The 22,844-nt window shown below is 45.9% G+C and overlaps 1 protein-coding gene across 6 annotated transcripts in view; it reads right to left on the reverse strand.

Moving 5' to 3' along the window:
- The window catches only part of NR5A2 (nuclear receptor subfamily 5 group A member 2), a 132,686-nt gene that overhangs the window by 37,818 nt on the left and 72,024 nt on the right, over positions 1–22,844 (reverse strand). For all 6 annotated transcript variants that reach the window (XM_070473823.1, XM_020906966.2, XM_070473820.1 and 3 more), the window contains 2 exons: positions 18,275–18,394; positions 11,895–12,042 (listed from right to left, as the gene is read on the reverse strand). In XM_070473823.1, the coding sequence (XP_070329924.1) occupies positions 11,895–12,042; positions 18,275–18,394 (268 nt within the window). The remainder of the gene's footprint in view (positions 1–11,894; positions 12,043–18,274; positions 18,395–22,844) is intronic.

The following is a 22,844-nucleotide window of genomic DNA, read 5'->3' on the forward strand; positions in this document are numbered from 1 at the left end:
ATGCTGTTCTCTTGAAACATCCCACCCTCGCCTTCTCCCACAGAGTCCAAAAGTCTGTTCCATACATCTGAGTCTCTTTTTTCTGTTTTGCATATAGGGTTATCGTTACCATCTTTCTAAATTCCATATATATGTGTTAGTATACTGTAATGGTCTTTATCTTTCTGGCTTACTTTGCTCTGTATAATGGGTTCCAGTTTCATCCATCTCATTAGAACTGATTCAAATGAATTCTTTTTAATGGCTGAGTAATATTCCATGGTGTATATGTACCACAGCATCCTCATCCATTCGTCTGCTGATGGGCGTCTAGGTTGCTTCCATGTCCTGGCTATTATAAACAGTGTTGCGATGAACATTGGGGTGCACGTGTCTCTTTCAGAATCTGGTTTCCTCGGTGTGTATGCCCAGAAGTGGGATTGCTGGGTCATACGGCAGTTCTAGTTCCAGTTTTTTAAGAAATCTCCACACTGTTTTCCATAGCGGCTGTACTAGTTTGCATTCCCACCAACAGTGTAAGAGGGTTCCCTTTTCTCCACACCCTCTCCAGCATTTATTGCTTGTAGACTTTTGGATAGCAGCCATCCTGACTGGTGTGTAATGATACCTCATTGTGGTTTTGATTTGCATTTCTCTGATAATGAGTGATGTTGAGCATCTTTTCATGTGTTTTTGTGCCATCTGTATGTCTTCCTTGGAGAAATGTCTGTTGAGTTCTTTGGCCCATTTTTTGATTGGGTCACTTATTTTTCTGGAGTTGAGCTGGAGGAGTTGCTTGTATATTTTTGAGATTAATCCTTTGTCTGTTGCTTCGTTTGCTGTTATTTTCTCCCAATCTGAGGGCTGTCTTTTCACCTTGCTTATAGTTTCCTTTGTTGTGCAAAAGCTTTTAAGTTTCATTAGGTCCCATTTGTTTATTTTTGCTTTTGTTTCTAAAATTCTGGGATGTGGGTCATAGAGGATCCTGCTGTGATTTATGTCGGAGAGTGTTTTGCCTATGTTCTCCTCTAGGAGTTTTATAGTTTCTGGTCTTACGTTTAGATCTTTAATCCATTTTGAGTTTATTTTTGTGTATGGTGTTAGAAAGTGTTCTAGTTTCATTATTTTACAAGTGGTTGACCAGTTTTCCCAGCACCACTTGTTAAAGAGGTTGTCTTTTTTCCATTGTATATCCTTGCCTCCTTTGTCGAAGATAAGGTGACCATAGGTTCGTGGATTTATCTCTGGGCTTTCTATTCTGTTCCATTGATCTGTATTTCTGTCTTTGTGCCAGTACTATACTGTCTTGATGACTGTGGCTTTGTAGTAGAGCCTGAAGTCAGGCAGATTGATTCCTCCAGTTCCATTCTTCTTTCTCAAGATTACTTTGGCTATTCAAGGTGTTTTGTATTTCCATACAAATTGTGAAATTATTTGTTCTAGTTATGTGAAAAATACCGTTGGTAGTTTGATAGGGATTGCATTGAATCTATAGATTGCTTTGGGTAGTATAGCCATTTTGACAATATTGATCCTTCCAATCCATGAACACGGTATATTTCTCCATCTGTTTGTGTCCTCTTTGATTTCTTTCATCAGTGATTTATAGTTTTCTATGTATAAGTCTTTTGTTCCTTTAGGTAGATATACTCCTAAGTATTTTATTCTTTTTGTTGCAATGGTGAATGGTATTGTTTCCTTAATTTCTCTTTCTGTTTTCTCATTGTTAGTGTATAGGAATGCAAGAGATTTCTGTGTGTTAATTTTATATCCTGCAACTTTGCTATATTCTAGTAATTTTCTGGTAGAGTCTTTAGGGTTTTCTATGTAGAGGATCATGTCATCTGCAAACAGAGAGAGTTTCACTTCTTCTTTTCCTATCTGGATTCCTTTTACTTCTTTTTCTGCCCTGATTGCTGTGGCCAATATTTCCAAAACTATGTTGAATAGTAGTGGTGAGAGTGGACACCCTTGTGTTGTTCCTGATTTTGGGGGAAATGCTTTCAATTTTTCACCATTGAGGGTAATGCTTGCTGTGGGTTTGTCATATATAGCTTTTATTATGTTGAGGTATGTTCCTTCTATTCCTGCTTTCTGGAGAGTTTTAATCATAAATGGGTGTTGAATTTTGTCAAAGGCTTTTTCTGCATCTATTGAGATAATCATATGGTTATCGTCTTTCAATTTGTTTACGTGGTGTATTACATTGATTGATTTGCGGATACTAAAGAATCCTTGCATTCCAGGGATAAAGCCCACTTGGTCATGGTGTATGATTTTTTTAATATGTTGTTGGATTCTGTTTGCTAGAATTTTGTTAAGGATTTTTGCATCTATGTTCATCAGTGATATTGGCCTGTAGTTTTCTTTTTTTGTGGCATCTTTGTCTGGTTTTGGAATTAGGGTGATGGTGGCCTCATAGAATGAGTCTGGAATTTTACCTTCTTCTGCAATTTTCTGGAAGAGTTTGAGTAAGATAGGTGTTAGCTCTTCTCTAAATTTTTGGTAGAATTCCGCTGTGAAGCCATCTGGTTCTGGGCTTTTGTTTGCTAGAAGATTTCTGCTTACAGTTTCGATTTCCTTGCTTGTGATGGGTTAAAACAAGCTCTTTCTTCTGCAGCTCCTTTCCTGGCGTCCCCTCCTCGAAAGGTGGCTGTCGCTATTTCCAGACCCATCTAGACGTCGGGGGGCGGAGCACAGGGCCTCCGCTGTGTCTGTATGTGCGCCCCCTGCCAAGGCCGCCCAGCTGGGGGTCAGTGGGGCATCGGGGGCACAGCCCAGGCTGGAACAACCCGACGTCCCATAACTCATCAATCATCACCAGATCCTGTAAAACTGTCTCCTCCCTGCAGCAGGCGGGACTGAACGCTGATGCCTCGATGACCTCTGGACTGGGACTGGTGAATGGAATGCAGTTTAGCAGCCAGCTCACACGGGGCTGCAAACAGCAGGTAGGGGGGAGGAGGCGGGCGTGCAGGGGGGTGAGGTCTGCTCTTGTTACAGGGGGGCACATGCCACCCTTGGCAATGGCTTCAAGGTGGTCTTTCCCGTCCAGCAGCAACAGCAGTGAAGGAGCAGCGGCCTCAGGTACCGAGGCCAGCACTGAGCCGCTAAGGCCACTGGGCCGGGGCACGCGGACCTTTCCTGTGCGCCACCTAAGGACGCGATGCTGACTATTCCCACAAGTCCTGTGGCCTCTGGTTAACTGGGATCCGAGAGCAACACTTACTCTGCGATTCCTAGCCCACTAGAAAGCCCTCATTTCAAATGAAATCTACACAGATAAACAATCTGGTTCCGACTGTGACACCAGTCCCCTAGGTGACAGCTTTCTGAGCTTTGCACAGAGGCTCTGGCTGCACGGAGCTGGGGAGCACTGACCGTGCACCTTGGCCAGGTTCTGACACTGAAAGCCAGGAGGAGAAATGCTGTGTGCAGGAGAAGGAAACAAGAATAAATCCTTATTTAAAAGCCCCGAGCAGAAGCATTACTGGACAAGATTAAAAAAACAAAAACAAAACAAAACCCATCCTATCAAAGAATCAGCTCTTTGGGAAAACCAGTGACCAAAAATAAGTCTCTTTAACCCAAAACACTGAACTCACCATCCACATTCTCAAGCTAGAAAACCGAGTGTGACTCTATTTACTATTAACAAAATCAACATCATATTGCAAGAATCAGGGCGGACTCTTCAGCAAAGCAGAAGATAGAATGTCCTAACTCGCCCCTCCCCACCAAGGAGCTTCACGTCTGGAACCTCCTAGACTCCTCTTTTTCTGTTTAGGGTGTTTGATGCTGATGACCGAAGCGGAAGAGGACGATGACCATCAAGCTACTTTGGCTAACCACCTCCTTTGAACATCACAGAGCCCAACTGGATATAAAGCAGACACACAGTGCTGAAAGCTTGGGGTCATGCAGCTTTCCTAAGGTGGAGTTTGTGGTCAAAAAAAAAAGGCAAAGCTGAGGCAACAATAAGCCACAAGGAGGGATTCTCCGAGAGAGGCACCAAGGCTACGACACAAATGCCTTCCACAAGCTCGCTGAAACCCTGAACCCAGAGTGCACACAGACATACGATACCACACACACAGTCACATTTAGAAACCAAGGAAGTGAAAAGCTTTGCAGTGACTTAGCACAGTCAATAAAAATGGGAAATTCATGTAAAGCAGTTTCCTGCTTTTACCTGAGAGTCTGGTCTTCTTTCTGGTCCGTGTTCTTCAGATGACAGTCCTGATTCACTACATCATTCTGTCTGTAGAGATGGTGCCTTAGGATGTAGGGAGCATTTAAATAACACTGACTGATGAGCTCATGGGTCCCTGAAGAGTCTGTCGTACCAGACTGGGCTTTGGGGTTGTTAGTTCCAGATGTGGCTCTGAGCCTAAAATGTTGGAGGTAAACTACCTGGTCTTCTTTATTTAAATACAAAACGAAAGGGAGATAGTAAGACGTTTACCCACTGGAAGGGATTTAAAAGTGTTTAAAATGTTGCTGAGTCTCTGTTGCAACAGGCAAGCTTCTCCAGTTGCCGCACTTGGGCTTGGCTGCTCCGCAGCATAAGGGATCTCAGCTCCCAGCCAGGGATCAAAGCCAGGCCCCCAGCGTCGGAAGGCGGACTCTCACCTCCGGACCGCCAGGGAAGTCGAGACGCCTTCCTGCACCCTCCTTCTGTGGCTCACGTTGACACTGTCCTTAATGCCATTGATTATGTTATTCCCAAAGGAGAAGATTCTGTGTAATAAGAACTCCGCTCACAATGGGAAGACTTGTATCCTTAATTTCTAAAATAAAAAGATGTCAAGTTCTCTAATATGTATCCAGAGGATCGATTTTCTAGCCTCCTGCCTTGAAACTTGCTACATTTTAATTTTTCCAGTTTCTATTACTTAAAAAAATCTCTTTATAATATATATATATATATTTGCTTTTATTGGAGTGTAACTGATTTATAATGCGTTAGTTTCAGGTGCACAACACAGTGAACCAGTCACACACATGCTGCTGTCTGTAGTTCGTCAGGTTCCTCTGTCCGCGGGGTTCTCCAGGCAAGAGTACTGGAGTGGGTTGCCATTCCCTCCTCCAGAGGATCTTCCTGACCCAGGGGTTGAACCTGAGTCTCCTGCATTGCAGGCGGATTCCTTACCCCTGAGCCACCTGGAAAGCCCAGTTACACAGAGACAAATATCCTCTCTTTTAAGATTGTTCTCCCACGTCGGCCGTCAGAGAGTGCAGAGCGGCTCCCTGCACTACACAGAAGGCCCTCATTAGTCATCTGTTTTATACATAGTACTGCGTATATGTCAACCCCAACATTCCATCTTATCCTTCCCATCACCAGGTTTCACCCCTTTCTTCTTAACCTGGAAGTCGGAAGGAAAAGCATTCTTTCATTTGTGAAACATGCAATACAGATTTCTTAAAAACCTACTATGTGTTCAAGAGTAAGCTTGGAGCAAGCCAGATACATGTCCCCTGCTCACGGGCCGGAGCGCTGGTCAATCCGGGGGGGCTCGGCGGCCTTGACCTCACTGAGAACAGTGGCCAGCCCCCCGAGTCGGGTCAGGAGGCAGAGCTTATGGCAGCCACACAGATGTGGAGAAAACCACTTTGTCCGGCCCTAGAAATACCTTGCTTTTCAAATTGTAATTTTTCAAGGACTTTGGGACCTGAAGGCGCCACCCAGCCACTGTCAAAACCCCTTCTGACCGTGGACCAGGCCACATGAATGCTGTTTTGTTCTCGGACACTCAGCAATTGCTTGGATGGTCACTGGTGTTTAAGACACAGTGCCTGGTGGCCCTGAGGTGCAGGGGTTGTGCTGAGACGAGGGACGGAGGAGCCGAGCCAGGGGATTCCCGAGTCATAACCGGCCCCCACCACCCCCCTCTCCCGGGGCGTCAGCCCTCACGAGCATGACTCTTCCCCGCGCTGTGTGACGGCGTGAGCAGCGCCCCAGTCAACACCTGGAGCTTGGAGCGAAGCTAAGAGCTGCCACCATGTATCGAGATACGGCTGTGTCCACCCACTATGGTGTCCACCCCGAGTGCTGGACAGCCTTCCTCAGCTGCTGTTTGTGAACATGGGCTGAAGGCCTGCCGTCTTGCATTTATTTGCTTGGAGCAGATATGCATTAACCGCCTGGTCTTAGCCATTGGTATTCTTTCTAATGTTACTACAACTTAGCTTTCCCTGCTGCTGCTGCTGCTAAGTCACTTCAGTCGTGTCCGACTCTGTGTGACCCCATCCCTGGGATTCTCCAGGCAAGAACCCTGGAGTGGGTTGCCATTTCCTTCTCCAATGCATAAAAGTGAAAAGTGAAAGTGAAGTCGCTCAGTCATGTCTGACTCTTCACGACCCCATGGACTGCAGCCTACCAGGCTCCTCTGTCCATGGGATTTTCTGGAGTGGGGTGCCGTTGCCTTCTCCGTAGCTTTCCCTAAGAGCTTATAAATGAATAGCTCTCCATATAACCTGGGAGAATGCAAACTGGAAATAGAAATAATGCAACTGTGCAACGTGGATGGACTTAGAGATCATCATATTACATGAAGTAAGTCAGACAGAGAAAGACAAACAGCGTATGATATCACTTATAGTTAGTGAGTTAGAGTTAGTTGTTCAGTCATGTCTGACTCTCTGAGATCCCATGGACTGCAGCCCGCCAGGCTCCTCCGTCCCTGGGCTTCTCCAGGCAAGAACACTGGAGTGGGTGGCCATTCCCTTCTCCAGGGGATTGAACCTGGGCCTCCTGGACGGCAGGCAGAGTCTTTACTGTCTGAGTCACTAGAGAAGCCCATGAGATCACTTACGTGTGGCATCTGAAAAAAATGATACAAATGAACTCACTTACAAAACAGAAGTAGGCTCCCAGACACAGAAAACAAACTTAGGGTACCAGAGCGGAGAGGTGAAGGGGATGAACTAGGAGTCTGAGGTTAACACACACACACTCCTATGTATAAAGCAGATAACCAACAAGGACCTACTGCCTAGCACAGGGAACTATCGTTAATATCTTGTAATAAGCTACACTGAATAAGAATCTGAGAAAGAATACACACATACACATGTAACTAAATCACTTCGTGGTACACCTGGAACATTGTAAATCAACTATACTTCAATAAAAAAGAAAGAAAGAATTTAATTTTGAGGAGGTAGCTGTTGGAGACTGCTTTGGGAAAACTAGTCTCTGGAAATTACCCTGCACTCAGATGGATAGAGAACCCACCTGCCAATGCAGGAGACATAAGAGACCTGGGTTCGACCCCTGGGTCGGGAAGGCTCCCTGGAGGAGGGCATGGCAACCCACTCCAGTATTCTCGCCTGGAGAATCCCAAGGACAGAGGAACCTGGCCGGTTACGGTCCACAGAGTCGCAAAAAGTCGAACATGTCCTGAACCAACTTAGCACTGGGATAGAAGTTCACTTTCTAGCTGAAATACCTATTACAGATCACAAACTATTTTGGTAAAGGCTTTGCCTTGAGTTTAAAACTGAGTAAGTCGAACTGAATCATGTCTCTGTATACCTTAAACTAACATAGCATTGTAAATCAACTACATTCTAATATAAAACAAAAGTGAATAAAAGTATCTGCTAAAAAAAATAAAGCTGAGTAACTCTATTGATGCGTCTACTTCATCAGTGACATTTCCTAAGTCCCTGCTGTGTACCAAGCAATGAAACCTGGGCTATAGAGAAAAATAAAGGACAACTTCTAACCCCAATCTACTTTTTAGGTTGGGGAAATTGTCTCAAAGAGAATAAACAATGTCTTCCACTCAGCTGAGCATGAAAAAGTGCTGTCAGAAATACTGACTGACCAGACAAGAGAACGACTTACAATGGTCAAGAGCACACGCCAGGCGAAACAGGATGCGATATGTGTCTCCTTTCTCTTGCCACCTGGGATCGAACGGGAGTCCAGCAAGTCCAGCCATGGAGCCCTGAGGCCGAGAAGACCCGGCCAGGGTGACCTCTTAGCTGGCACACTGCTCTGAGCTCTGAGGCCACATCACATCCCTGCTGGGCTGGATCATGCAACGGGCCTTATCCGGGAAGCAGCAGTTACAGGCCAGGTGATCTCCTCAGCTCCGAGCAGAGCTCAGCTCTCCACGGGTTTTCAGATGATGCAGTCTACTGGTCTCGGAAGCCACGCGGTAAAGACAGTATGGGGATCATGACCCCGCACACCTACCTCTTCCTCTATGAGAGTCACCTCTGTCCTGGTGGGTGACAGCAAACGGCATCAGTCACCTTGCTTCCTCTTTAAAAGGTGGGGGTATGAGCCAATAAATAAACATTTTATTTTGGCCTCTCTTGGGTCATCAGTTTGCACTGGGCAACTTAGAATTATCTCCACGGATGCAAATTATGTTATCTCACAGGAAGGTGAGAAGGGTTTGCAGGTGGCTCAGCGGTGAAGAACCTGCCTGACAGTGCTGCAGACGCAGGAGATGCGGGTTTGACCCCAGGGTCAGGAAGATGCCCTGGAGGAGGAGATGGAAACCCACCCCAGGATCCTAGCCTGGAGAACCCCATGGACACAGGAGCCTGGCGGACTACAGTCCACGGGGTTGCAAAGAGTTGGACACAACAGCATAGTTAGGTGAGAAAAAGAAAAAATAAAAAAGCAATAGGATTTTAAGAAAACAAACAAACAAACAAATAAAAAGCAGCGAAGACTGGGACTCTGGAATCTATTCTATCACACACAGAGAAATATCCTGCAAGATAGGGCATTTTTTCACTTTTTATTTTTCTCAACCAGCTTAACCAACTGATGTCTGCTTATGGACACAATTTGAAGGGGAAAAAATCAGGTAGCAGATTGGAAGAATTTTGGTCAGCTGCAGCTTTCACTTTAGTTCCGTCATCAGCTTTTCATGAAATCAGGACGCAGCTTCAGTGCAGGACAACTTTTAGGAGAAGCCTAGCTGCTTCCCTGGTGGCTCAGATGGCAAGGAATCTGCCTGCAATGCAGGAGACCTGGGTTCGATCCCTGGGTCAGGAAGATGCCCTGGAGGAGGGCATGGCAATCTACTCCAGTATTCTTGCCTGGAGAATCCCATGGACAGAGGAGCCTGGCGGGCTACAGCCTATGGGGTCACAAAGAGTCGGACATGACTGAGCGACCAACACACTGAACTAAGTTGAACTAAGTCAGCTGCCGCTCCTGTAGAATCTCCTCTTCTGGGTGAGGAGCCCAGAACCCCGAGATGCATCCCAGCCTCTCCTCTGCACCCGAGGTCTGTGCCCTGTGACACGTCCACACCCAACTCACTCCTGTCTTCAAGGCGTGCTAAATCCACTGGACACAGTTTCTAGTCCACCTTCCAAGTCGCTACAGGGAAGGCAAATCCCCTTCAGTCACGCGCCTCTACCCCTTTAAAAAGCATCCGGACTTTCTGCAGGATGAAGACTGTGGTCCCCAGTTTTCGTTGCCACTGCATCCCCAGGACTGGGACGGGAAGTGCTCAGCATCTGCGGAGTGCCTCTCGCCTGCCTCTCCAGCCACACCCCCTGCCGGTGCCCCGACGGTCCCCAGTCCATCTGCCCACCTGCCTCCCATGTTTTGCAAGGCGCGGAACCCTCTGTCTTAGGAGGCTGGACCTGCGAGGGCTCACACCTACTCTCACCACATCCACCTGGAAAGCCCACCTCATCTTTCAGCCCACACAGCCCCTGGCCTCAGATGAGTACACACGAAGCCTCAGCCATCTCCAGGATCCCAGAGGCTCGAGGCTGGAGCCTTGAGATAGGAACATCTCAAGGGATACTGACCCCAGCAATACAGGAATAAACTTGCGATCAGAACACCACATCTGAGTCTGAGGTTTCAGACTCAGGGGCACACGGTCAGCGTTTGGGGGAGGCCCTGATCTGATTTCACATCCATCCTGGGTACAACAGGCGTTGGGGGCTGGCGTGGGTGCCCAATGGTGAATTATCACATCCCTTCCAAAGACTGATTATTTATTGTTTCTAAGGGGGACTAAAGTTTTCCATTCAGAGATTGGAAACTACTTGGACTTTACAGCCAGGAACTATTCATGATTCTTTAAAAATGAACTCTTGGCCAGACCTGATTTACATCTAACCAGAAAGCCACGCTTTCCTTTCTTCCTTAAGCCATAAACAAGCGTAGTTTAAGGGACATTCAACTAGGTATTCCCTGATGCTCAGGATCCTGAAACGGTTAACATACCACTCATTAAAACAGAGAGTTCGGTTCTGGTAAACACAAGGCCCAACTATTCAGAAAGATAACCTGTGAAGTTCGAGTGTTTCGAGCACTTCAGAACTGCCCTGCCCCCTGGCCCACGCCCCTGACCACCCATCCATAGGATTTGGCAGAGAATATAACAAATTTGAAAAATGATGAGGGAGAGATAAAAGCGATGAAAACGAAACATGGCTGATGGTTAATCTCCGCATTTTCAAATGTCACACAGTTCTTCAACTAATTTAAAATACCATTGAAGTGAGATGACTCTCTCTAAATATTTTATCACTGAGATGCTGTAAGATTTCTTACACACACATTACCACATTTTTCATTTAATTACTGATCAAATGCATGAGTTGAAAAGACTAAGATCTTGCCATAAAGCAGAATAATTTGTGAGATGACAGCAAGCAGGCCTATGCTATATGTTCCTCGCCATTTAAAAAAAAAATGCTCTTGGGTAAAAGACACAGACTTAGTTGAATAGAACTCTCCTATTTCTTGTGGTTAATATAGAAACCACACAGGTCCCAGGGCTGGCATAGTAAACCTTTGAACACTACATCTATGAAATTCTGTTGTCTTTTTAAATTTTCAGTAACATTTCTTTTTGCTATATTTATCACATTTTCCAAAATATGAAAATGTTCCTTTTCTTTTAAATGTTGACTACATGTGAAAAATTAACTCTGGTTCTATTACTTCAAACTATGCCTTTATTAGCAACAGTTGTGCTGTGCTGACAAGAAGAATTTTAAAACGAAAGTACCAAATTTGGAGCGTAGACACATCTGTTTTACTTTGCAGTATGTTTTATTGTTTTATTTCTTAGGATATGAATTCACAACTATCTTATAACTGAAGACTAAAGAAAAAACATATGTTGGTAAATCTGATTTCTGCATTTTTTTCATTCAAGGGAAGTTGCCTCCTTCAACTGTCTGCCAATAAGTAATAAATGCACTTGGCAAAAAGTTTATTTAAGTTGGCTTTATTAAGCCAACAAAATACAGAAATCAAGTATGGGACAGGCAGAAAAATCTGTTCCTTTGAAGTCAATAAAAATCCATCTCCTTAATCCTTTTTTTATTCCAAGCAGTGGTGATTTTTCTCAGCTGACTCACTGGGAACCTTGATTTAGCTAATCTGTCTTGCTTAGTTATCTTTCTTCTCCAAAGCTTTCCTAAAGAAGCATCCTTTCCCCTTGACAACTGTCATCTTTTATACTCGCATAGTGTGCATTTGGTTATAAACATACTCTAGTTAATCCTGATAGAGATTTAAGAATCAAGTTTTTAATTACTCTCCATATTTTATAAAAACAAAAACAGCAGTAGCTTGCAAGCTGAAACAAAAGATACAGAGAAACGACCAACAGCAGATAAGGTGGCAAAAATGTGACCCCATGCGTCCTTCCTGACCCTCTGTCACAGCTTTCCATCAGGGTCACCCACTTGTTATGGCCATCAGTCATAACTCCTTCTCCACGCCCCAGTCCACCCACTACAGAGCTACAACTCAGCCAGGACCACACAGGAAAACATGACCAAGCTGGAAGATCTCATGATTAGAAAAGAAGGTTCTTTTCTTTTGGAAAAAGAAAAACATGGATGGACTTCAAGGCACTCAAAGGCCAAGATCATTTAGTCACTTGGATGAGGAAAGGATTCCTTACCTAAACTGAAGAGCACCAAGAACTTGAGACACACGAACTCTCGCTGATCGAACTGCAGAGAACGAAGCTTCGCCACCAGGTCCTGTGCGTGGCTCATGAGGTTGTTGAGTGTGGCCCCCGCCTGCGAGGCTACGACAGAATAGTCCACCTGCAACACAGAACCACGTGTTAGTGGGAAAAACTGCACACGGAGCACTGGCAAATCCCTATGTATTACTATTTACTTAGACTTTATACATATATACATACACATATATACACATACATGGGGCTTCCCAGGGGGTTCAGTAGTAAAGAATCTGCCTGCCAATGCAGGAGACTTGGGAAAAACAGGTTCAGTTCCTGCATCAGGAAGATCCCCCAGAGGAGAAAATGGCAACCCACTCCAGCATTCTTGCCTGGAGAATCCCATGGATAGAGGAGCCTGGTGGCCAAGAGTCCATGGGATCTCAAAGAGTTTGATGTGACTGAACACACATACCACACCATATATATACATATATAAGTATGTGTGTGTGTGTGTGTATATATATATATATATATATATATATTTTTTTTTTTTTTTTCCCCCTTGAGACTTTTAAGCACTGCAGGCAAAATCAGATTCATAACACGGGATACTCTGCCCATGAAAGCAGTTTAAGACACAGTCTGTTATGATAAATTGTATCATAATCTTTCTGACCAATCCCATCATTCTGATGAGCTTTGCAGGAAGCAGGTCTTGAAGACCTCAATTGCACATGTAGATATATTTATCTTTTTCCCTATTGTGACGTGACATTATCACCTAAGATGAAAATTGTTAACTCATGAATAAGTTTAAAGGAAAATACACTGACCATAAAAAGTGAATCCAGAGCAGCATTCTAAATGTACGTATGCTCAGTCGCTAAGTGGTGTTCAACTCTGTGAGACGCCATGGACTGCAGCCTGCTAGGCTGCTCTGTCCATGGGATTCTTCAGGCAAGAATACTGGAGTGGGTTGCCATTTCCTCCTCCAGGGGATCTTCCCGACCCAGGAATCGAAGCTACACCTCCTGTATCTCCTGCATTGGCAAGCAATTCTTTACTACTGCACCACCTGGGCAGCCTACACACTAAATGTATACAAAGTGTATACAAAGCCTCACTTGATGAGGCAAGTGATGGCAGAGATGTGTTTATTATTTATTTTTTAAATATTATTTAATAAAATTAAGAGACTTCATTTTAAAGTAACCATCATTCAAGACTCTATGCTTACAGATGATGAAGGTATCAGTTCAGTTCAGTTCAGTCGCTCAGTCGTGTCCGACTCTTTGTGACCCCATGAATCGCAGCACGCCGGGCCTCCCTGTCCATCACCAACTCCCAGAGTTTACCTCAAACCCACGTCTATCGAGTCAGTGATGCCATCCAGCCATCTCATCCTCTGTCGTCCCCTTCTCCTCCTGCCCCCAATCCCTCCCAGCATTAGGGTCTTTTCCAATGAGGTGGCCAAAGTATTGGAGTTTCAGCCTCAGCATCAGTCCTTTCAATGAACACCCAGGACTGATCTCCTTTAGGATGGACTGGATGGATCTTCCTGCAGTCCAAGGGACTCTCAAGAATCACATTGAGATTATTCTTTGGTTTGAGTGAGTGAGTGATGGCGACTCTGTTGTGTCTGACTCTGCGACCCCATAGACCCACCAGGCTCCTCAGTCCAATTCTCCAGGCAAGAATACTGAACACTGGAGTGGGTTGCCATTTCCTCCTGCAGTTCCTAAGTTTGCTGCTTCCTAAAAAGCTACAACAACTAGCCACCCTCATGTGATTATTAATACATCACTTTCTAAAGACACAACGATCTTATTTATGAGAAGAATAATTTCTTGATTTGGAAAACAAAAAAGGCTTATTTTCTTCTCCGTTAAAAAAAAAGCAGCAGCAGATGCATCCATCTCAGATTATTCACAGGGACACCGAAAGTTCGACCTACAATGGTAAGTTAAGATGTTGGGGCGGCTGTCAACGGCAGGATGCAATTACAGCATAATGGGAGAGCCCAGTTGGTACCTGCCACCCCCATCCTCTTCTTCACTGGCGAGCTCTCAGGCAACCAGATACTCTTTTAGGTGCATTTAATATTTGCAGCAGCAGCAAATTTGTCTGGGAGGCAAGTCCTCATCTGCCACTCACCCGGAGCAGACTGTATTAAATTTTTATATTTATTGACATTTCATTACCATAATTGACTGCACTTGCTTCTCTAGGAGAAGGCACAGGGCTGCCTCCTAAGCAGGAGAACGAGTCCCTAGAGGAGAATTTGCAATTAAAAACAAGGCAGAATGGATTTTTTTTTTATTGTGTAAATATGATGAGTTGAATTTTCAGCTTTAACTAGAGAATACTGGGTGCACAGAAACCTTTTTTTCGAGAGGGAGAAAAATTATGAGTCAGTGGAAAGATGACCCCCCAAAGGTGTCAATCAGTTTACAGAGCGTCAACTGCGCATGAAAAAGCCCCAGTCCATGCGTGTCTTCGTGAGGCCCCGCGTCCCACCACACCGTCCCCCTCGCCTGGGCCAGGTGCCCGCAGCTCCCCCTGAATTCACACATCAGCTGTTCTAAGTGCTCCCGTGGCTTCTGTCTCGGACCGTGTGAAGGAAGGGCCAGCACACGGGCGGCCTGAAGCCTGAGCTGGAGGCGGAGGGGCCCAGGGAAGGACGCCGTGGATCACTGCAGGGTCGCCCCCGGGGATGCCCAGGGATGCCCCAACCTTCACCGAACCAGGTCCCCGACAGGAGACCTTCCAAGGACCTCCAAGAACTCCAAGGACGTTCTCCTTGCTTAGCCGGGGTGGCTCAGCTCCAAATCCCCTGGGGACTGTACAAGGTCTAACGACTCCTCCTAAGAAGAATATAAATCCTACAGGGACAAAGGCGGGGTAGAACGGGATGGCAGCCAGGGTCAGAGGTGGAGGGAAGCCCCGGCAGAGCAGGAGCGCCGGGCGGGGCCAAGACCCCGAGAGGCGGGGCCTCCGGGAGGCCCCGCCCCTTCGCGCCCTCCTCTCAGCGAGGCGTTCAGCCGGATAGCAGGGAGCGGCCACCCACTCCCACCATCATTAAGAAATGAGAACTTGGAATCACCAGCTGAAGGCATCGTCACTATAGCTTAGAATGCACATAACACATTAAAAATAAGTCACCAGTCAGCCCTACACCTGCAAAGTGTACTAAAATAAGCCACAAGTATGTTGGTACTGGAGAAGGGAATGGCCACCCACTCCGGTATTCTTGTCTGGGAAATCCACGGACAGAGGAGGCTGGTGGGCTACAGTCCACGGGGTTGTAAAGACTTGGGCATGACTGAGCAGGTGGTTCTTTTTTATTATTAAGATGGGGTTAATTCAATTCTGCTATGTGTGTGGTTCTAACAGGTAGGCAGTAAGTTACAAAAGTAAAACTTCATAGTTGCAAATGAAGTACATTGTAACTGAAAGGACTCTAAATTCAATTTTTTAAAAAGATGGGTAAGTTAAAAAACTTTGGAGATGTAGAGACTGAACAGGTAGGAAATAAGTTCAACCATTAGAATTTCATACTTGGAAACATAACACACTCTAAGAGAAAGGAACTGAAATGGTTTCACGGGACTCTGAACTATTGAGGTGGACTTCGGGAAATCAATTGGCACATGGACAACTTTATCGCTATTTATTTATATACAGGCTAATGCAAGAGCTCAAACATGCTCATGAAGTGGGGGCTCTGATAACTTCTCCTTCAAGGATAATTTATCAAATCACATGGCTCTGAAGGAGGAGCAGTGATTTATTCCTGAAACAGCGCCCAGATCTGCAACTTCTTTACATTTTATTACAAACATAATTATATTTTCATTGTCGGATGTGGAGTTCGCGCTCACCGCAGGAGCAGCTGGCCTTGTCTTTTATGTACTTAGTAAAATTAATTTATTACTCCCTTACCCGGAATCTTTGTGCCATTAAATTCAAGGGAAATATTGAAGAAATACTATAAGTGGATGTCCCCTTTGGATAAATTTTGCTCATCATGAAGGGAGCAACAGTTTTAGCTAAATTGCTTTCCGTTCTGATAGCTGAAATTTTTGATGACTCGTATGCTGGCAGATGCCTGTCTTTTTAATACGATACACAATAACAGAAGATAATGAAAAAGGTGCCAGCAGGCCCTTCCCATAGGAAAATGTTACAGCGGCTGTTCATTAACGACAATATGCAAACCACTAAAAGTGGTACCACTTCAAAATCCTCTGTTGCTATGTGATATATGCACTTTCAGCCACACGTTTTGTGTGCATGTGGTTTAAAAATGCTGAAAAGAAATGAATTATCATCATAGTGATAAGATGCTAAATATTGATATATAGAATTGATCTGGCGATGCTTAATGTTACTGACAATCATTTTTTCCTTTTGGCTTAAAAAGGTAATTTAATGTACCCTTAGAAAAACCAGAAGAAAAGACAGAATTAAAATAGCTAACTTCAGGGTTAAGTAAGAAGTTCCCTTGTGATAGCAAAACACAAAGTAGCAATAATTGATACTAAAGAGAGAAATGCCATCCACTCCTTGACTGTTCTCGGTTTGGAAAATCGGAGGAAGAAGCGCACTTTCTCTACTTTTTACATGGTAATTGCCTTTACCCAGGATCAGCACTTAGCGCAAAATGGAACGTGAAATGAGGAGCATTTCTAAGAGCTCCAGGAATGGAAGTGCTCTGAGAAAGAACGGCACAAACCCATTTGATTTCTGGAACTCGGAAGGATGAAATCAAATTAATTTGTGGGCTGAGTCCTGTTCTTCTAATGTAGCTCCCCGTGGGGTCTGGGAGGGTGGGGGTTGGGAGGCAGGCCGTGATGAGGCTCTGAAAATGGGTACCCTTCTTCCAAAGACCCGGGTCACAGGCTGGAAACGCTCAACGGAAATTCAAAAGATGGGGACGTCAAGCCCGCTGAGGCTTGATTCTAGAAAGCCTTTTTCTCAGGAGCAGGGCAGGAAGCAGGGGCCAGGCAGTGATGGTGGCTGATCCGATCTGCAAAAGTCTGAGACAGTGCTTGCCTTTAACTTGATTGGGAACATGTGATTTATCTATAATTCAGCAAATGATGTGGAAACAGCCTTTCACTTTCAAATATGCACTGCCAGGCTTTCACAGCACATAAACATTTATGGTCGGATGTAAAAGATCACGGTGCCTGAGTCCTGAATTCTGCAGCAGCCTTCAACGCATGCCTGAAACAGCCCCCTGGACTAATCGGGTCTCTGCATCCCTTGCATCCATTTTAATAACCCATAGAAAACAGACAACGGAGGCCAAGAACCAGGAGGGACATGCCAGAACCCGGTAAAGCTGGGATCAGGATCACTAGGTAGACTTTCTCTCCTTTCAGGTGTCTTTCTTCCCTCAAGGCTTTGCTCAAATCTCACCTTCTGAGTAAGACTCAGCCAACCCATCCCGTTATATGCCAAAGCCACAGGACAGTGACCGAGGGACCCTGCAGGATACTCAGAAAATACTCGTGGACCAAACAAATATCCATTCATAAAGGAGAAGGACCTCACGGTAATTTTCTGTTTCCATGTTCCTTTTTGACAATGACTGGCCAGGGGAGAGGAGGGCAAACTGAGCGAGTAGGCTTGACATACATACACCAGCCTATGCAAAACAGATCGCTAGTGGGGGGCTGCTGCGGAGGACGGGCTCCGAACTCTGTGCTGACCGAGAGGGCTGGGCCCATCCCATGGTGGGGGTGGGAGGGAGGCCTCCGAGGGAGTGGATGGATCTAAACACAGCTGATTCACTTCCCTGTGCAGAAGAAACTAACGCAAGCGTGTAAAGCAGTTACACTCCAATTTAAAAACAGAAAAAATAAAGGTGGAGGGGGAAAAAAAACAGTGACTGACTCTTGAACACTGCCTTTCCTTTTCACTTGGTTGCCTTTAGGCCAAAGCTATAGATGATTGACATACAACACCTGAATCAGTCTCTTCCACCAACACGATTCCAAAATATCAAGATTCCATCATTTCCAAGTTTGTTTTTTAATAGCTAACAAACAAGTGTGACAGATTCACGCAGAAGCTTGGGAAGAAACCAAGGTACAATCATTAATCCTGACTCAGCAATTGTTTTGACCCTTCAGAGCACCACTTGCAACCCCAGCAGGCCAGCAGGGGTGGGCTGTCTGGGACAAGTTTCGCTGTAACCACCCCAGCGGGAACAGGGCACCCCAACTCAGCATCTCTAAATTATATGCAGCCAATATACATCCCTTTCAAAACGCAAAAGAGCTTCTGACCTAGCTGAATTCCTGCCATCCTGCACATGCTTAATAAAAAGACACTTCTTTTTTCCTTCTGGCGTCTGCACTCACTTGTTGCCCAGTAACCAGGAAGATGCAGCCCTCCTTTCCGTGAACTACTTGTCGGTAAATGTGGTCGAGAATTAAGAGCTCACTCCAGCAGTTCTGAAGCAGCTTCATTTGGTCATCCACCTGTAAAAGAAATGGGAAAAAAATGACTGTGGAACTCACCACCATTTTTTATTTTGCATGATTTTTTTGTTTGTTTTTTACACAAAAGACTCTACCATATAAGCCAGGAAAAACCACCAATCGTCACCAGATGAATTCACATCCTCCCTCCTGAAAGTCATTCTTTGCATTTGGACAAATACATTTCAGGCCACAGAGAAATACTTAAGCAAAGTATCTGTAATCAATGAGTCGCTAGGAAAAGGTACTCCATCAGATGGGTCTACTTGTCATGAGTAGATCTATTAGCGTTTGCTCATGGGAGGGACAGGCGCCTCAGAGAGTCCTTAGTGGAACCCACTAGAATGACCCCGGTTAGGGATTTCCCTGGCAGTCCAGTGGTTAAGACTCTGCCTTCTAATGCAGGCAAGTTGGGTTCCACCCCCGAACCAGAAACTAAGATTCATATGCGTTGGGGAGAAAGTCTGCACATCACAATGAAGACCCAGCACAGCCAAAATAAAAATAAGATATGAAAGAAAAGAAGGAGAAGAATAACTCAAATAGCCCAGGCTGTGTATCTATCTACAGGTTAATACACTGAGCCCAGGCTGAAATAGTATATGGATACTGGCTCAGTGGTAAAGAATCTGCCTGCAGTGCAGGTTTGATCCCTGGGTGGGGAAGATCCCCTGGAGACGGGAACGGCAACCCACTCCAGGATTCTTGCCTGGAGAACCCCACGGACAGAGGAGCCTGGTGGGCCCCAGCCCCTGGGGTCGCAGAGAGTGAGCAAGCACACACACGTTAGCAAGCCCCCAAACCGTGAGGATTTATATGAGAAGCGATCAGCACGACAATTCAAATGACTTTTGAACTTAGAGGCCCAGGGCCGTTGTCATCAGTCTCAGCTAGTCCACATCGTGCTAGACTTTGACGGGAACGGTCACCAAGCCCAGTCTTGATGCTCACCTGCACTTGCTTTAAGATTTGGCCAATCCTCCCACAAACTACCTCCCCTTCAGTTTCGGCATCCGAAACACGGGCCGACAACAGTACCCCCCTCCCACGTCAGCAGTGGGGAGTAAAAGGCAGAGGGCTGAGACACAGTGGATGTTGTATCCACACGATGCCACCCCGCTCCCAGGGGGCCGCGTTCCTGAATGCCAGCAACACACCCATTCAGGTACAGGTCACATATCCACCGTCACGATGCCACCCCACTCCCAGGGGGCCGCGTTCTTGAATGCCAGCAACACATCTATTCAGGTACAGGTCACATATCCACCGTCAGATGTGGAGGGCATATGGACCCATTTCCAGGACTATTTGTAACAGCTTCTCTTCATTTTGTAACTGTAACCAGCCAAAGATCTTGGTGGGCCTGAATGTGGATACATCACGCTTTTACATAGATAACACCTGACATTTAGATGTCGTGTAACAGCTAAAGAGTTTAAAAGAGCTTTGTGTATTGTTTATTGAATTCAGAGAACCTGCCTATGGAGTAAACAGAACTGACATCATTTTCTTCAATTTACAGATAGAAAATAGGGTCTCAGAGACCTAATTAGCTGGTCCACCTAAATGACTCCTTTCTCTCTCTGAAGTTCTAGGGTGTCTCCAAATTACACCAAGAGGTGCCAGACTCACAGATATGGAAAACAGATGTATGGGTACCAAACGGGAAAGGGAGGCGTGGAGGAATAAATGAGGAGTTTGGGATTAATATTACACAAGACTACATAGAGAATGGGCTTCCCTCGTAGCTCAGTTGGTAAAGAATCTGCCTGCAATGCAGGAGACCTGGGTTCAATTCCTGGGTTGGGAAGACCCCCTGGAGAAGAAAATGGCAAGCCGCTCCAATACTCTTGCTTGGCTCCTCTGTCCATGGAATCACAAGAGTTGGACACAACTTAGCGGCTAAACTACCACATATAGAGTAAATAAGCAACAAGGATTCACTGCACAGCACAGGGAACAGTATTCAACACCTTTAACACCTATAATGGAAAAGAATCTGAAAAGTATATATATCAATGTATATAATTGCATCAGTTTGCTATACACCTGAAACTAACACAATTCTATAAATCAATCACACTCAACTTAAAAAAAAAAGAAAAAGGTGCTAGAATTTTCTAAACCAATTTTTTTTTTTTTCAAATTAATTTAACTCACTTCTAACAAACTCAGTTTTAAGTGAGTGTTCGATGAGATCTGGATGGTTGGGGAGTCTTAGGAAGTTTGCACTCAGACATCAGCAGTGATGCGAGCTTGCTGTTCAGTCTCTTAAGTCTCGTCCAACTCTGCGATTGCATGGACTGCAGCACACCACACCTCCCTGTCCTTCACCAACTCCCAGAGTTTGCTCAGACTCATGTCCATTGAGTTGGTGATGCCATCCAACCAGCTCATCCTCCTCTGTCGCCCTCTTCGCCTCCTGCCTTCAAAGTTTCCCAGCATTAGGGTCTTATCCAATGATATAAGCTTAGGACTGACTATTTCCATGAGTCTAGAAAACAGTGAATGTGGTCAAGCCAGCACTGAACTTAGACTAAATCAAGATTCCAGGCACAACTGTGCACTTTCCAGCTCCAAGAGCTTGGTCAGGCCACTTAGTTCTCTAACCCTTATCCTCTCACCTAAAAATACGCGAGATAGTTCTTGTCATGACGATGGAGTGAATGAAGTGTGAGACAAGACATAAATGAAGAAACAATGTCAAACACGAGGCTCCCATCTGGAAGGCCACATTGATCCTGTTTAGAGGGGAAAAGACAACTGCAGAGACTGACGCTACTTTGTGATCAGGAAAACAGATCCAGGAACATCTCCATCAGAAATGATCGGAACTAGTCAGTCGGCTCTGACCAAGAGAATTTCACTCCTGGAGTAAACAGATGTGAAGAGCCACTTACTTGTTGAGAGTAAGTGTCGGGTCTGGGGTGTGATGCTGAACACGGCAGAGGCAGGCCCTCGCTTGTGGAAATGACTCCTCTTCAGGGAGAATGCTCACCCACACTGGTGCCTGGGCTCATGAGAGCAGACGCTCAGATCCTTCTTCCCAGGAGTACAGGCTGGGCTGTGGCAGCAGCTGATGAAAACCCACCTCGCAGCTCTGAGCACGGCTCGTACCAGAAGGCACGGGATTGTCTTCACGTCCACCCCTGCCCACACCCAGAGGCAGGAAGGAGACACACTGGCTTTGGAAATCTGTTTCCTGGGTCCTCAGCTTCTTTGGACCTGGAGGAGGAAATGGCAGTGCGCTCCAGGATTCTTGCCTGGGAAATCCCGTGGACAGAGGAGCCAGCAGGGCTACAGCCCATGGGGCTGCGAAGAGCCAGAAGTAACTGAGCAAGTAAGCGCAGCTTCTTCGGGAGCTGCAACCACGGGTGAGATTGCGCACGTCCGTCTCTCACGCTAGCACTTCATTTTCGGCTTTGTACTCTGTGCTGTTCATGTCATCATTTCTTCTGATTCCACCAAGGGCTGTGCTTGTTTACCGGTCTCCCTGCTTGTAGCTGGGGGTGCCCGGAAGCAGCAGCTCTTGGGGGGCCTGGCGTCACCTCGGCAGAAATGCTCGTGAGATAAATGGAGGGACACGTGACTGATGGAGGTACCTTCCCTCCCGCAAGTGCCTGCTTTCAGCCTGTGTCCCTGGCACTTGGACCACAACAGCCAGAGCCACTCCTCAGGTGCCTGTGGAGGGCAGGGCCCTCGAACACTCAGCTGACCCCACACATGGGCCGGAGGGTCTGGACCCACCACCGGCCCTCGGTAAAGACTTCTTGACTAACTGTAATTTTAACACCCCTCTCAGGCAACTGATCCCTTGTTTTAAGGCTCTCTGAGGAGGCTTTCCAGGCTGACATCCCATTTCAATATTTCCATAATTGATTATGTGATATTTTATAAAGTTATCTTGAAATTGGCGAGTATGCAACTCCCCTGGGCTTCGGGTGTCTTAGTTTGTATGCAGCTCTTTGAATGAAAGGACAAGGCAAATACGATGACCGACTCCTTCCTTATCTCCAGATAAGAGATGTTGGCAATTCCAAAGATAACGTCTCCTTAGAAAACAAGCTTACAGGTGATACGGTGGTGGGGGTAGGAAGGGGAAAAACGATCTCCTCCTTTTGAGTCAATTCCCTGGCTATTCATGCTGTCAGCACTTTCGGGGGGTGTTTGGGAAGGCCAGACAGGGACCGATGGAGTGTAATTTCCAGTCCACATCAGATGACCCTCTTGCTAGCTGGCAGTGCCACCTCACACGGTCCTGCGTTATCAGCTGTGATAAAAGGGAGGGCTTATCTCAGAAGCCTCGCTGCTCTGCGGGCAACGACTCTGCGGGCAATGGGCTGACGTTATAGATGAGCGTGTGAACGAGCACAGGCCTCTTGGGGTTGCCCGCGCACCTCCCCACAACCCAGGAGGTTAATCATTAGAAACCTGTGCTTTCTCCGAAGTG

This window comes from Odocoileus virginianus, chromosome 11 (assembly GCF_023699985.2).
Source record: "Odocoileus virginianus isolate 20LAN1187 ecotype Illinois chromosome 11, Ovbor_1.2, whole genome shotgun sequence".
NCBI lineage: Eukaryota > Metazoa > Chordata > Mammalia > Artiodactyla > Cervidae > Odocoileus > Odocoileus virginianus.